Source organism: Rhipicephalus microplus, chromosome X, assembly GCF_043290135.1.
Source record: "Rhipicephalus microplus isolate Deutch F79 chromosome X, USDA_Rmic, whole genome shotgun sequence".
Classification (NCBI taxonomy): Eukaryota; Metazoa; Arthropoda; class Arachnida; order Ixodida; family Ixodidae; genus Rhipicephalus; species Rhipicephalus microplus.
Genome location: NC_134710.1, coordinates 330,258,379 through 330,273,556, shown reverse-complemented (window position 1 = coordinate 330,273,556; position 15,178 = coordinate 330,258,379). Strand labels below are relative to the sequence as shown.

The 15,178-nt window shown below is 41.6% G+C and overlaps 1 protein-coding gene across 2 annotated transcripts in view; it reads right to left on the bottom strand.

Annotated features, from left to right (window-relative positions):
• LOC119161245 (annexin-B12) overlaps nt 1–15,178 on the bottom strand; it is a 45,763-nt gene that overhangs the window by 20,010 nt on the left and 10,575 nt on the right. For both annotated transcript variants that reach the window (XM_037413617.2, XM_037413618.2), the window contains exons 3-6: nt 14,979–15,002; nt 14,805–14,880; nt 11,920–12,014; nt 7,651–7,855 (exon numbers count right to left, since the gene is read on the bottom strand). In XM_037413617.2, coding sequence (XP_037269514.2) covers nt 7,651–7,855; nt 11,920–12,014; nt 14,805–14,880; nt 14,979–15,002 — 400 coding nt within the window. The remainder of the gene's footprint in view (nt 1–7,650; nt 7,856–11,919; nt 12,015–14,804; nt 14,881–14,978; nt 15,003–15,178) is intronic.

The window sequence follows — 15,178 nt, the reverse complement described above, 5'->3', positions numbered from 1 at the left end:
TCGTGAAATTCTGGATGTTATGAAAAAAAATTGGGGGACCCTTAAGCTTCTCCTTTAAGAGTTGAACACGCTAGTGAAATCCGGCCCCTAGTGCACCCTTCAACCGCTAAGTGCATACTTATTCATATGTTTTGTTACATACACACACACGCACACAGTAGATTGGACCAGCGCGCGCTATTATCGCTGAATGGGCTCGTTTTTGTCGCGAGATCTGTCGAACAAAGTGCGTTGAAGGGGGCCTGAAACACTTTCTCAATCATGGAATGAATTCACTAGAAGAGCTTATTGCCGCACGAATTCAACGCCGCGAAAATTTTAAGAATCAGTCCAGTGTGAATGGAGTTACAAAGGTTTGTCGCATGCTGCAATTGCATTATCTCTTCTCTAGTCCCGACGAAAGAGCTGGAAGCTAAGCAGGGAGGGGTGGCAGGGCAAAGCAACTACCTCGCCTCGTGACCTTGGGCACTTTTTTTTTTCCTTCGAATGCACGGCTTTTTCAGTGTGCTCGCGCGCGCACGCGTAGGCAAGTAGCGGCCTCCCGCGGTTATCTCGGTGACTTGATTTTTCCGTCACAGACGATTTTTTGCTCACAACCAACAGAGCCGACGCCGGGTTTCCTGTAACAGGAGCTTTTTAACGTTATCGCGTTAAAATTGGCATATCAAAATGCTCACAACCAACAGAGCCGACGCCGGGTTTCCTGTAACAGGAGCTTTTTAACGTTATCGCGTTAAAATTGGCATATCAAAATGACCTTGAAAGTCCATTTGCAGTGCTGGAAGAACACACTTTACATCAATTAGAGCCAAACGAACAGCATGTCAATGTTTTTATATATTCTAAACTAACACCTGTAACAAATTACTCTTTTGTGAAAAATTTTGCAATATCTCTACAATATTTAAGACCTACTTTTCTCTCACACACAAAAAAATATGATAGCACATGTAGAGCTCTAATGTCGGCGAACTCACCCATGAGTCAACTCACTCGGACTCGCAGAGAGTGGGATCAAGCCACATGTCGAGTGAGCCCGGGCAAGTCCGGCTCGGGAGAATTTTCTTGAGTCTGAGTCCGAGTGAGTCCAAAGCTCAAGATAGTATATTATGCCAGTCAAAATTTTAGAATATATATATATTATGCCAGTCAAAATTTTAGAATATGTCAAATACTAGCTAAGTTAATGTCGCTGACCAATTTTCTAGACCCCCCTGGCGGGGACCGCGAAATAATCTGAAAAATTGAACAGTCTGAAAAAAAAAAAGGTAGAGCCATTAAAATGAAGTTAATTGGAATTAGAAAAGCCTAAAAGAAGTCCCCAATAATGCTATGCTTCATGCTGTTCTTGAGGACGAGCGAATTTGGTTCTAAAGCAGACTCCTTTCAAATGAAACCTGAAGGGACTAGGAAAATGTGTTTCCTTTAAGAGGAGTTTCGTTTATTGAGAGTTAAAACAGGATTATAATATTGAAGTGCAAAACTAAGCACATTACGGGCAGTTGTTCCATTTAAGCAGCAATTTCGTTTAAGAGAGTTTCGTTTAATAGGAGTCTACTGTATTTATACTACAGTAACATCGCTGGCAAGCGTGTTAGAAATCACTGCCACGGATCGTTGCGGGCGACAAGGTTGGTAGCTCCATGGAACCAAGCAAACAAAACTTGACGCCAGCCGCAAAAAGATGCATGCAACCTCTCGCCTGTTTAGTGGGATAACAACACGGTCTGTGCTTTTTTAGATGCCCTTATCAAAATGCTGCCGTAGCGGCCGAGATCGAACACGCGTGTTCCAGGCCAGTAGTGGAGCACTGTGACCACGGAGTGCTACTAAGCAATCGCAAACAGCAGCAAGCATGTGACACACAAGACGGCTCAAATACACTTAGCACGCAACTAACACGACCACATGCGCAATGATGACCACAAAAACCAACCACCCAGAAAACGAAAACAACCTGCCAGCGTATTAATGATGATAAGGCTGACTTAAAAAGAAAAATCGCAGTTTTGCGAGCCAAGGAAGATCAGAAAGAGCCTCCAAAACTAAGATTCTGAGAGTTTCCTATCTTGAAGGCCACACAACTAGCCACCGCCAGCAAAACTTGACCAAGCTAACAAAAAATCCAACATTGGCGGCTTTCAAAATTGAGCGGTACAATTTAGGCCAGCAAATAAAACTTTGGAACATGAATTCTTTCAAAAAATCGGTCTCCTAAATGCATTAGTGCAATAGGAACCTTGACGGTACATTTGTGAAGTCCGAAATATCCAAAAAGTCCAAATTTTTGGTATCCGAAAAATCAGTCAATGACTGTACAGGAATTTGTTGCACGCTTTATGCGCTATCTCTCTCCCTTTGTACTACCAAGTGCATTGAAAGCTATGTAGGGAGGGAGATGACAAGGAGGAAAGATGCATCCCTTCATCAGCACGTTTCATGGCCTTGAGCACTTTTTTTCCCTCAAACACAAGGGTCACTTTCAGCGAGACCACAGCGAGCCCGCGTGCGGTCACATGGCAGCATTTCACAGTGGACACATGGACTATGCAGCTCCCGATGCTCATATCAACTAATGGCCATGGACTTGGGAATTTATGGCACGGCCATTTGGGTTTACGATGTAATTTATCTAGAGAAGGACGCAAAAATTTCTTGCAGACTTGGAGAATGAATAGTGCATTACAGACCGTGTGCTGCGCCAATTTTCAGCTGACATGTTCTCAGGAGCCTGGCCTACCAATGGGCAGTATTTTCTGGCCATGTTGAAAAGGGGGGCATAAAGCCTCTTTAAAGGTCTTTCGTTCAGTGCTATCCAATTTCCTCTAAAGGACTTAAAATGCACTTTCAAGTAACAACCTGTTGAAAATACCAAGCAAAACAGGCAAAGTTCATTCAACCTAAACATTATTCCAAAATCCAGAAAAGTTATTTTACACGAGTCCTTCATACGACTGAGAAGTGTCATTATTGCTGTTAGTACAATCATAATCACAAATAGTGGGTACTACACAAAATGTTTTATGTAGGAAAAAAAATCTTGGAAAGTGCAGTCTTTGGTGTCTCTATGAAGAACAAAAAAAGCGCAACACAAGTGCAATAAAACTGTTGGCACTGCAAAGTCACCCGCAGAGTACACGCATCATACAAGTGCTCAATTACCAGGGTTGCAGTGCAATGTCCATCATCTGTGAGGTCCATTCAGATGAGAACACTTCATGCAACCGTAAAAAAAAAAAAAAAAAAAAAAAAAGCCCTCTAAACCTGGAAAAAAAAAAAAAAAAAAGGCCCTCTAAACCTGGCACCAAATGTGATAATGAACACGATATCACGGTAGCCTCTAAATAATTCAAAATACAGGGAAGCTCAAAAATTTGTATGACCAGCACTTCTCACACACATGACACGAGGCAATACCAACTCAGGGCCGTAGCAATGTGATACACAGCTGTGAATGATTGCGAGTAAAGGTTGTAAATGTATGCAAGCATACCAAACTTTTAATCATATGGCACATGTACGCTGCCCTGGCTATATAATTAAGCCTTTCAGATGCCAACTATTAAAAAATGTCTAAATATGTAAAATAACTACAACATTACTTCAAGGTACACTATATTATATAGCAACAAAAATAATGAGATAATTATTGAATCTAAGTGTGTCATAGTAACTCATTCTAATTAAGTTGGAATTAAATATATCTTTGTCCTGAAGTCATCGATGCTTACTTTTGACATAAAGAGAATCTAATCTCAAGCTAGAAATTAAGTTCAAATTTATTTTTCGTTATTTCAATTGTGAGCAAGGAAAATTTCTGCTTTTCACATTGCTTACAGGAAGTGGCACATCGCACGACTCGTCGAACGTGGTACTGTCTTCAGAAAAGGAAAAGTGATCATATGTATCAGTACACTGCAAAATGAGGTTAAATGAAGACAAATTATTCATGCAGGAGGATCAACTCATATAATGTACGATATATCTTGCTGTTTCTTAGCCTCTACTTGATGCAAATAACGGAAAAGAGTGGTGTACACAAGTGTGTACATAGCGTCTGAAAGGGTTATGAGAAAGACAGTGCTGCATTACATGACAGCTGTAACTTTTTCCTAATTTCAGTATGCTTTTCCGCGTGACACCCAGCAGGGGTGCAACAGCCAAATATGATTTGGAGCAATTTGCAAAGCAGGAAACTTGCTTCATAATCAAGAAAATCCAAATTTGGGGCAGGTTATGGGGGGAAACCTGCGTTCTTCGATTCTGAATCGCAAATTTCGAACACGATAATGAAAAAAAGTCAACTTATAGAACAGAAAACAAAATGATGGGCAAATCATTCAAGATCAGCTAACTCATGCACAGCACATATAAGCTCTGCTGCTTGGGGTGGTTCAACACAAAGTCTACATCACCGTTTACAGTGCTTGTCAAATCATATGACAGGCCCTGTAAATAATGTGAACCTGCCTAAGAACATTATGGCTTTATGTTTTCATTGCTTGATTCTGAGGGCCCCATAAACATGATAGTTCTGAATGATTGCCAGTAACTTTTTCTATGTCGCCGATCATACCAATACTCATAGTTACACGTCATGTGCATTCACAAGCAATTAAAGAACAAAATTTGCCATGTCTCATGAATGCATAGTACTAGCCCTCTCCCAAACTTAGTAAGCTTTTCCACACAATACCGGTGTACTGCAGCAAAAAATGACCTCCAGTGCTCTGCACATAGGAGAATAATTTTCTTAACTATAACAAGCGATAGTGACAAGGGAGGTAGTACACACAGTTTTTTGTGTGTGTGTGTGTGTGTGTGTGTGTGTGTGTGTGCGCGCGTGTACGCGCACGCTTGTCCCCTGTGTCTGTTTTTATTACACCTTCTCATCATGATCAGCGCACAAAACGACAAGAAAATGAGACCAGCCCATGTGTGAAATTGCTTAATTGTATGATAAAAGCAAGAGACGTGTGTAAGCCAGCCTTCAATCGCTGTTACAGCTTGGTGGAGGTTGTCAAGATTTTTTATGCCTTCGTGCTTGCATATGACATGTTTCTTCGATTAAACTTTCAGTTGTTAGACAGCACTTGCCTCGTGCACCTTCTTGTGTCTGTGCTTTTTTTGTGTGCTGATCGTGATGAGTATGTCCCAACTAGCCCAACTTGCTTGTTACACTTCCAAATACACACTAAACCAACCCGCCTAGTCTACCATTCTTGCCACAACAGGATAAAGACAGGAAATTCTAGAACTGCTGTCCTCTCCTCTTTCCTTCCACAATGGGGCGAAGAGTATTGATGGATTTATGGCCACGCCTGTATAATTGGGAGGAATGCTCCGAATTCATTAGTACCCCGGGAACACTGGCAGAGCTTGATGACAAGCAACTTGCTACATTTCCACTGAATACAATAGCAGCACGTTGTCAACACTTCAAGCGGAGCTTTCTCTTCAATTTTCAAGTGGAGAATCATTACAACCAGCAAAACAAAAAAAAAACTTTTAGGCTACCAACATAAAACACATTGCACTGCAGCAAAAGTGACTTGAGAAGTCTTCAGCGCGTGATGGACAAAGGTCAGACAGCCTCAGTTTTTGTTTCTTCCTCAATTAACATGAGAGTGTTGGTGCATTCAGTTTAGCTATTTTGCTTTGTGGCAAGCACTCTGCTTTATTTGCAGCTGCTAGTAATAGGAACTTCAATGTTCAGTTAAATACGACAAAGGTCGATATTTTTTGGCATGAACGACCGAAAAAATTGGGGCACCTGAGCACTAGTGGTGCGAATGCCGAAGAAAGAGTCGAGCTGATGGCCTTCACTTCCTCCCTTCTCTTCTCCTTGCTATACTGCACTACAGAAGAGTATACACTATGCTTTTATTTTCCTACCCCTCCTCGTTTCTTTCTCCCACCCTCGCACCACACCTCCTCATGCTCCCTTCGATTTCCCACCCCCTTGAAAAACATGCCTATGTTATGCCTTACCCTCTGCTTTCCTCCTCACATTAGCTTCTTTTTCCCAACCCGCAGTTATACTATACTATACATGGCTATGCTATGCTTTCTCAATTTTTCTCTTTCTCTCCACAGTATCTTTAATCTGTTTCTGTTTGTTTCCCTCTCTTTGTTTTATTTATCACTTTCTTCCTTCCTCTCTATTTTTTTTCTTGTCATCTCAACCAAAGCAGCACATTCATAAGGCTCCCATAAAGGCTTATTCTACTAACATGACTGGATAGCGTAGTGGTTATGGTGCTCCACTTCAGATCACGGGTATGAGGGTTCGAATCCTGCCTAGCGAACAATTATGTTGTTTTTTTTTTCAAAAATTTTACCTCTCTTTGTACTCATTCACTTGCCCATCAGTGTTACTGCATCCCATGCCAGACAAATCAACACACAAGTTCAGGGAGAGGAGCAGAAGATAAAGAGTACAAGGAGAACATGTACCGACTCATGATAAAGTAATGTGAATGAAATTGAGAGAATCACCAATGAATCAACGGTGGGTAAAAAGAATGATGATGATTTCTGTTTGCAACTAATGGAGCTTAGAGTTAAAGCAGCTCCACTATTAGAAGTATGAATCAACCAAATCTACACAATGGATAATTATGAATCAGGTGCATTAAAATACATTGAAAGCATGAACTAGCCTAAAATTCTAAATTCGTTTAATATATTTTATTTACTTGCATAATAGACTCACTCACTTAACAGGCACACCTCCAGTTCGATGGTGAGAAATCAGATTATTTTTATTTACATACAAAATAGGCACAGCGCACCCTGAAATTGGCCATGATCAGTAGTTTTGTACTGTATTTGCACGGTTGCGATTGGACGCCCTCTTACTTAACTATGGTGAAGAAAAATAAAAGAAAAAAGACCGTGGCAGCGCTGCGCGAGCTCACCGAGTGAGAAAGAAGGGCCGTTGCCTGCGCAAAGGAGTAACCTTTGTCCCTGCACCGGCGTGGCTCCAGCTGCGCACGCTCAGCATCTAACGTGCAATCGCGTCCTCATCAAGTGCACTTTTAGTTTCCTGTCGAGAAAATCTTCGTTATCGTGTTTTCTTCCTTGTTCGCAAATGTAAAAGCTATTCGGCTTTCAGACACAAGCTGTCCACGTGGTGGCCACCACGTGGACTTCTACAAACTCGGCGGACTTTAGTCGCTATTTCCCGGCAGTGAAGTTAAACATCGTATCACGCATGCTACTCTTGGATCAGTGCTTGAGTGACCTTTTTCAGCCACAATCTTTTTGCTGTCTAGTACAAACTTCCCGTGACAACATGCCGGACCATAGGCAAAGCCTAAGCAGCGTTCATTGCTTTTTGGTGGCGATCGCAGGCGATCAAAGTTGCGTTTTTTTTTTATGGAATCAACGTAACTCTTCAGGTGGCCTGAAATGTGACCAGTGAATTCACACGACGGGTGCCTTTTTTTTTCCTTTTTTGGCCAATAGTAGTAACATAAATACTATGAAAGACAAGTTCCTCCCTTTTTACTAACTTGTTCTATAGGCCTCTCCCCCCCCCCCCCCCAAGTTCCATTACAATTATAAATTCCCCATGCACTTACAGGTGAACAGTGCAGTTTTACAAGCAGAGATACGTAAGAATGGCAAAAGAGGATGTGCACTCACTCTGCTTGTAGGTCTCCTTGATGGCAGAAATTTCAGCGTTGGTGCGGGTGCAGAGGATTTCAATTAGGCAGTCCTCGTCAGTGCCAGCACCTTTCATGGCAGCCTTCAGCTCAGACGCCAGGAATTCATAGAGCGGTGTCATCAGCCCAACAATGACATCCTCGAATTTCCCAGACAGCTCCGACTTGAGATCCTTTACAAGGTCCTGAAAAAGCAAAGCAGGAATGTGACCACTGTTGTAAGTAAAAAAGAAAACTCGCGAACCACAGTCAACAGAAGAAAACCTGTCAAGATTTTCGTTTCTCGGGGCTGAAGCAACTTCGTCTCTACTGCTCTGAATGATTGCCAGTGAAGTATTTCCCACTGGTGATCATAGTTCACACAGCGCATGTACGCATGAGTGAACAAGAGACAAAATGTATTGTGTCGTGGCAGCCACCACACCCTTGGTAATTTTGTCTCACTCTATCGCATAGTACTGGAGTACAGCACTAAAGTTTACATGAGAACCATCCCACAAGTGCGATTAACACTGTGAAAAAACTTGCATGTATAAGACACTTCGTTTGCATCACATAGTACCGGAGTACTGCACCAGAATTTACATAAGAACCATCCCCCAGTGCAAGTAACACTGAAAGAACTTGCATGCATTAGACACTTCGTTTGCATGAAGATGCTCATCATATCCCAAGGTGCCTGGAACAGTATCCGCATCAAGATGCATGCACTTCAGTACAATATTGCAAAACATCACTGGTCTATTGATGCGTTTTGTAGGGGTTTCCCCCCCTCACAAAGATTAAATATAATACTCAGACGCGTGAGTAACAGAGGCCACATGCAAACACAGCGGCAGTACTACTTTGAGTAATGAAGCAGAACCAGAGCCACCCCCCTCCTGCTTTACAAAGGAAAGGAGACTACGAACATAATGACTCTGGGGAAGCTGTTGGGGTTATTCCAAGGCCAGAAAAATTTAGAACCGCTGTCCTTCATTATATTATGTCCCTTTGAGAACAGTGTTAGGGCCATTTTCTGGGACCCTTATGGCTATGCCCATAAAATCGAGTCTCCTGATGAAATTAGGAGAGTTGGCAGGTACAAATTTTTATAACACTTGGTACATCAACCAGGTAGGAGCATTTAACACCATGTAGGGAGCTTGCATTAACACACACTAGAATGAATTATGACTATAAACTGGTGTCTTTCTTTGCATGCGAAAACTACACTCCATCTAAATGACTGCCGCCAGATTGGGCTCGGGAGGATCATTCGACACCAAGGGATCCAGTGCTAGTAATGTATGTGTGCATCTGTATGAATGCATGCCCTGGCCACCATAAATTTGAACTAAAACATTTTGTACATGAGTTAGTTGCCATATCAAAGTACATATCCTTGTTTATTTTAAATAACATGCTCCCCTTTTAATGACAAGGATTGGTTATAGCTTACATAAATTGTGTACTCAAACTGGTATTTCTTCAGTGCTGTGGAGAGGCAAATATGAACACTGTTCAGAACATTTTAAAATGTTCTTGGCAATCAGCCTTTTCCATGATGCTGCAACGCATGCGCGCTTCCCTCGCAGAAAAGTCGCATAACGACTCCTAGTCTCGGAGGCCTCCGTTCTAGCAACGCCAGTTCTCCCGGCCCCTAACAAACCCCACCAAACACCAGAGGGCAGGACAGCAAAATAGAAAAGGCGGATTGCATCTTTCAAGCCAGCTGGTGTGTGTACACAGTACAGGCAGACTTATGAGCACTATGGCTAAAAGGGCACTTTTCTTTTTTTTTTATGAGCACTATGGCTAAAAGAGCTACACTTTTCCGAGTAACCACCGCAGCGCTTGATTAAAGAAGTTTATTGCCACACGAATGAACCACCGCAAAAATTTCAAGAATCCAAGTGCGAGCAGAGTTAAAAGATTTGTCGCACACAGTGATTGCTCACTCCTCTGGTCTCAACAAGTGCACTGGAAGCTAAGCAGGAAGGGTTGGGGGAAAGAGGATGGGGCACGTGCACATCATGACAATGAGCAATTCTTTTCGTTTTTATTTCAAATGAATGGCTTACTTTCAGTGTCATCACGAGCATGTGCAAAGCACATGTAGGCCTCGACACAACTATACAGTTCACGAGGGTCAAATTGGCCAATGGTTATAAATTTCTGTACATGGTGTGGTCATTTTGGTATACGGCATCATTTGTAAAAATAAGAGTGAATGATTTCTAGCTGAGCTTGAAAATGAATTGAAGATTCCAGGCTACGTGCTGCACTATAATGTTTCACGTACTAACATACGGCACTGGGTGCAAAAAGATGCGGTGTAGACAAAGTGCAATGATGAATTTAAACTACCCTATTAGTGATATATATATATATATATATATATATCAACTGCAAGTGCCTGAAGACAATGTTATGTTAACATCACTGTCACTGCCGTAGCCTCCGATGATGGGCCATGCTTTGAGAAAACAGTATGTTGGCCCCGGTAAAACTTCACCGTATGTGCAGACAGCTGAGACCATATCACTCCCCCCCCCCCCCCCCCCCCAAAAAAATCGTGCAGATTTTAAATGAAGCAGCTATCTACTGCAACCACATTGACACTTAGTTAATGCAGTGTTATGCCTGTCACCAAGTAAAAAAAAAATATGTAAAATAACTTCAGCCATTTCTTCCTCACTCCTGCCATTCCTACCCGAGCGATGATTGTGGCAATTGTAGCCAACAGAACGAAGCAATAGAAAATAAAGTCGTTTAGAATTATTACAATGAAGTGCAGCCCAAATTACAATTACAATAGCAGATAAGCAAAAATTGAGAGCTTCAGGGCATGTGGCACTGCATTATCAGCATGAGAGTTTGCAACACACGAGACATAACTTCGACAAATTACAGCAAGATTTATTTGCAGCGATGTAGATGTCCTGATATATCTCTTGGCATGTGCAAAGCCTTTCAAACAATCAGAAACCTTAAACATCTCCTGACTGGAGGCTATTTGCAATGTTTGCACACCAATAACGCAGAAATACATGCACCCCCCCCCCATTCATCATCTGCTTATTATGGAAACAATCACGGCTAAATAGCAATGCTGTTTAAAAGAAATGAAGCATGGGTCCCCATTACTACTCTTGTTGACTGCATTTGAGCAGCAAAGCCTATAAGAGATCCAACCATAAAATCTCCATATAGTGTCTCTGCATGGAAAAAAAGTTTACTCGGAAGTCATATGTGGCCACATAAATCAGGAATACGACATTAACCTCATTGCCTAAAGGCAATACTTTATTGTCTCAAAGACAAAATAAAAGGGTTCAAGTATTTCCCAGCTATATTAACAAACTGCCTTTTATTAAAAATGTGGTACCGAGACCCTCTACATAAACCAATGAAAGCCAAGGATGGGCCGATTGTAACTTCGTATGCGCAATATCAACAGAAAATATTAGCACAAGTGAATCGTAGCTGGAGTCATAAAATTGCGACACCTGGCACTCAAGAGCACGTCGATAGCGAGATTGCCAAGCCCATTCGATTTTCCTGAGGAGTGATGGCCAGGGAGAGACCGGCAGAAAGCAGCCCATCTTGCTGTTTGCCCATCCAAAAGCCCCCCATCTTGAATGCTTCTTATTATGCTTCTTCGTTGCTTATTGGCTAAATGTGGCCATTTTTGCTTTTTTCACTGAAGTTGTGAGCAAACGCATCTTTATTGGAGTTGCCCAGAAAAAACTGCTTGTTGGAGTGCTTTCCGCTGGCCACCCCTGCTTTGGAAATCGGAATGTGCTTGGCACTATCGATATCTGCGTGCTCGGGAAAAACATAGTGCCACGATCCCAATGTTGCCGCTCCAGCCACTCGTCATTTGTGCCAATCATTTTTTGGTTCAGACTGTACATACAGTAAAACAGCCCCTTCAGGCACTTTACATAAAGTCCAGAGCCCCATTTAAATTACAGACGATTCAATAGCTTGTGTTCACATTCTCAGCAGCACAACTAGCCAAAGCCATTCATTGCTGCTTACCCTTGACATGTCAAAGCAAAACTACCCACAGTAGACAATATATAACTGACAGACACAACACACATATTATAACCATCCTTCAATGAAATATCGGAAATGCAGCAGGCATACTTGACCAAGATTACAGCCTGGCAGGAAAGTAAAACCCACAAGCAAGCCAAAAGGCACCTCTACGGCACTCGCATACATCATGCACAACTCACACAATGGGGCCACGACTCACCCGTCCAAACATCTGCTTGTATGTTGTCATGATCGTCTGTCGCTGGTCGCTCGTCCTTTTTGCGAGAATAGCAATGATGGCAGCCTCATCGGTGCCTGCAGAAATAAAAAAGAAAAAAAAGAAAACACACTGAAGCCTACAGAAATCATGCACCACCCATTAAAAATTCACAAGAAAAGAAAATGAGCATGCACAAACTTTGTCATTGTAAAGCCAGCAACCACTCAACATTTCCAGAGTTACCACAAAACACACTTTTGCTCTCATTATAAATGGAAAGCAAGGCATCTCAACTATACATTAAACAAAATTGTATGTGAATTCCAAATACTTCATGCCTACATGTCACTTTGCTTTTTTGCACCTGAACACACATTTCTACATTCAACATGCTTACTGGCCCGATGAATGGTAGCATGAAGTGAGCTAAATTTATCCAAACTTATTATCAGATAATTTGAAGATCGTTGAAATATATTTAAGAAATATTTAAATCCTTTCTAACACAGTATTTAATCAATTAACTGCCATGTACAAAGTAAGATGCCAGTCATCAACTTCTGCAACCACCCATTTCTCTCTTCGCTCGCAGTAACAACCCACACCCACCAATTTTTACCCCAGTGTGTCGTCATCAGAATTATAAAGGCACAAAAACAATGCATACTACATTTAGGAAAACAGAGAACTGATGCAACCCTTTTGAAACAACTAAGTGCCATTATCTGGCAAAGACGTATTACAAACCTTACCTACTGGCATATAGGGCCATCGAAAACGTTTCATGGATGGAATGAAAAGGGTTCAACAGAGCTGCAATGTCCAGCAAATGCTTGCAAGGTAAAAAAAATACTGCAGACGTGTGACCCGTCCCTACTACCCAATCCCACTGGTCACCAGCTTTGCACTACAAGTACAGTTTGTATCAACTCTTCTTTAACCAGAGTTGACTTAAAGGGAGGCTGAAAAGTATTAGATTTATCTGTAGCTCTAGGAAATACCTTTCCTGCACAAGCCAATAAGGTCTTTTCTGATGACAAAAGGCTCAGAAAAAAAAACACACAAGCCAAGAACGTTAACAGCAATGCTGCCTTTGAATTGGTATGGCACTTACAGTGGACTTAATGAACTTTTTTGACAGCTACTATTTAAGTTTATGAAAGGTTATTCCATGGGTGAATCACATTGCATTATAAGAGAAGAAAGGGCTCAGTTTTACCACTTGTGAAAACTTTACAGTAATACACACACACACATGCACATCACATGAATTAAACTCAAGTAGGTTTATATATTATGTATGATCCCCAAGATGAGACTACCTCCCGCACTGATTACCACAAGGATGTGTGCAACTGCTAGCCAGGGCGGCCACATTTGGATACGGTTGAAACTACACCACCTTTGAACTGATATTACTTGGTTTAGATTGATAAACTGCACTCTGAGAACTCAACACCATAAGTTTCAGTATCATAAGTTCATTATTAGTGGAGAAAATAAAGATAAAAGTCTAAATTTCGAGCCGAAATTTCCACACGTGTCACGAATATTTTTCAAACTTTTTTTGTAATTTTGTGATATTCGCTCACTCTAATTTTCTGAAACTTCATAAGCTAAGAAGCCTAAGCACCCACAGATGACAATGTAGTTCATTTTTTTTTTCTCATTAGAAGCTACGTAGGACCCAGCAAAACAAAATTTATGACATCATTGTGTTCTGTGCAGAAATCTTAAGCATTCTCCGCCCGCATTTTCTTTTCATGTGTTTTCTCGCTTACCATTTTTGGGCTTCTGAAATCGTACTTTAGTAATACGTAAAATATCATTTTTCTCCATAATCTGTAATCTCAACAGCACACCTCATAATTAATCCGTAGTCTATCAACAACACACCTCATAATCTTTTGGTTCTAGGATTACAAATTATAGAATATGTACTTTTCAGTCCTAATTAACCTAGTGTTTTCTCTATGGTTTGTTATTTATCATTTGTGAAAATGTACCACCAGCCTCAAAGTCTGCTTGCATCAGAAGGCTCAGAACAAACACGCCAAGTGCAACCAGGAATTTATAACCCCCCCCCCCACCTAAAATTTTTGGACCACCAACCCACACACCCCTTTAATCTTACAAACAAGCACTCATCCTCACCCTCGTGTTGGGTTAATGCCCCTCTAATTATAAATAAGTCCCCCCACCCCACCCCTGGAGTATAGCCTCCTACCTAAGGAGCACTATATAAAAAAAAAAAGGATCACCCTCCTTCTGGTTGGCTGTAACCCATATAAATTGATATGTGGAGTTTAAAGACTAACATGTTTACAGTGTCTTTTTAGCTGCACAAGCATAACATTGCATGTCAGTTCGCATGTTAAGTCCTCTGGCTGAAATCTGCAAGTTAACAGTGCAAACACATGGCTCTGCAGCTGGAAGACGCATTGTAGTACATATAGCAACTGTTTACTTAACTACCCACTCAATTTTTTTCAACAACAGTAAATGACCACAATGAATGCTTCAAAATGTGAGCTGCCCACAGTGCAGCACGCATTCATGCTTCCCACATAAAACATTTTATCTAAACCTGGGTCAAGCAACCATAAATCCATTCTTCCCAGTACTTCAGAGCCAGGAACATCATGTGCCCATAGCCTTGCACCAAATCAAGATTAGTTTTCCCTATGTGGTGAGACCTCAGCTCCAAACTGAGCTGATAAACCAAATAGACTTCTAATATGGTCTTTCAACAGGTAAACAATGGCTTACCATTAGCAACAGCTAACATGGTTATAAAGAGTAACTTAGCTATAAAGAGTTTCATATAGAATGAATATATGCATGGACATAATGAGGTGAAACAAGTAAACACATGGTCAATTTACCAAAGCCCTTCATGGCCTTCCTAAGTGCCTGGGCATCATCTTGGGGATTGAATCCTGGGTTGGGTCTGATGGTGGCCTGTGCAAAAATTTAAAAATGCACATTATGCGAAGTGTGAGCAGTCCCGTTATATGCAAATTAAAACCAACAGCCGCGCCCACAAGAACGACACTCACCATGTTTCTTGCGTTGCCTGGACTCTGCAAGCAGAAAGATACAAGGAAAAGTAAGAAACGGTAAATAAGTACAGAGCACCGCGCACGGTTGTTTTCTAAGTGGGACAGAGCTAGGGGCGGGGCGACGTCGGACGGAGCACCGCCGACACAGAAAACGAAACACAGCGACAGCAAAGCGGGAGGAAGGTGAACATGTGCAG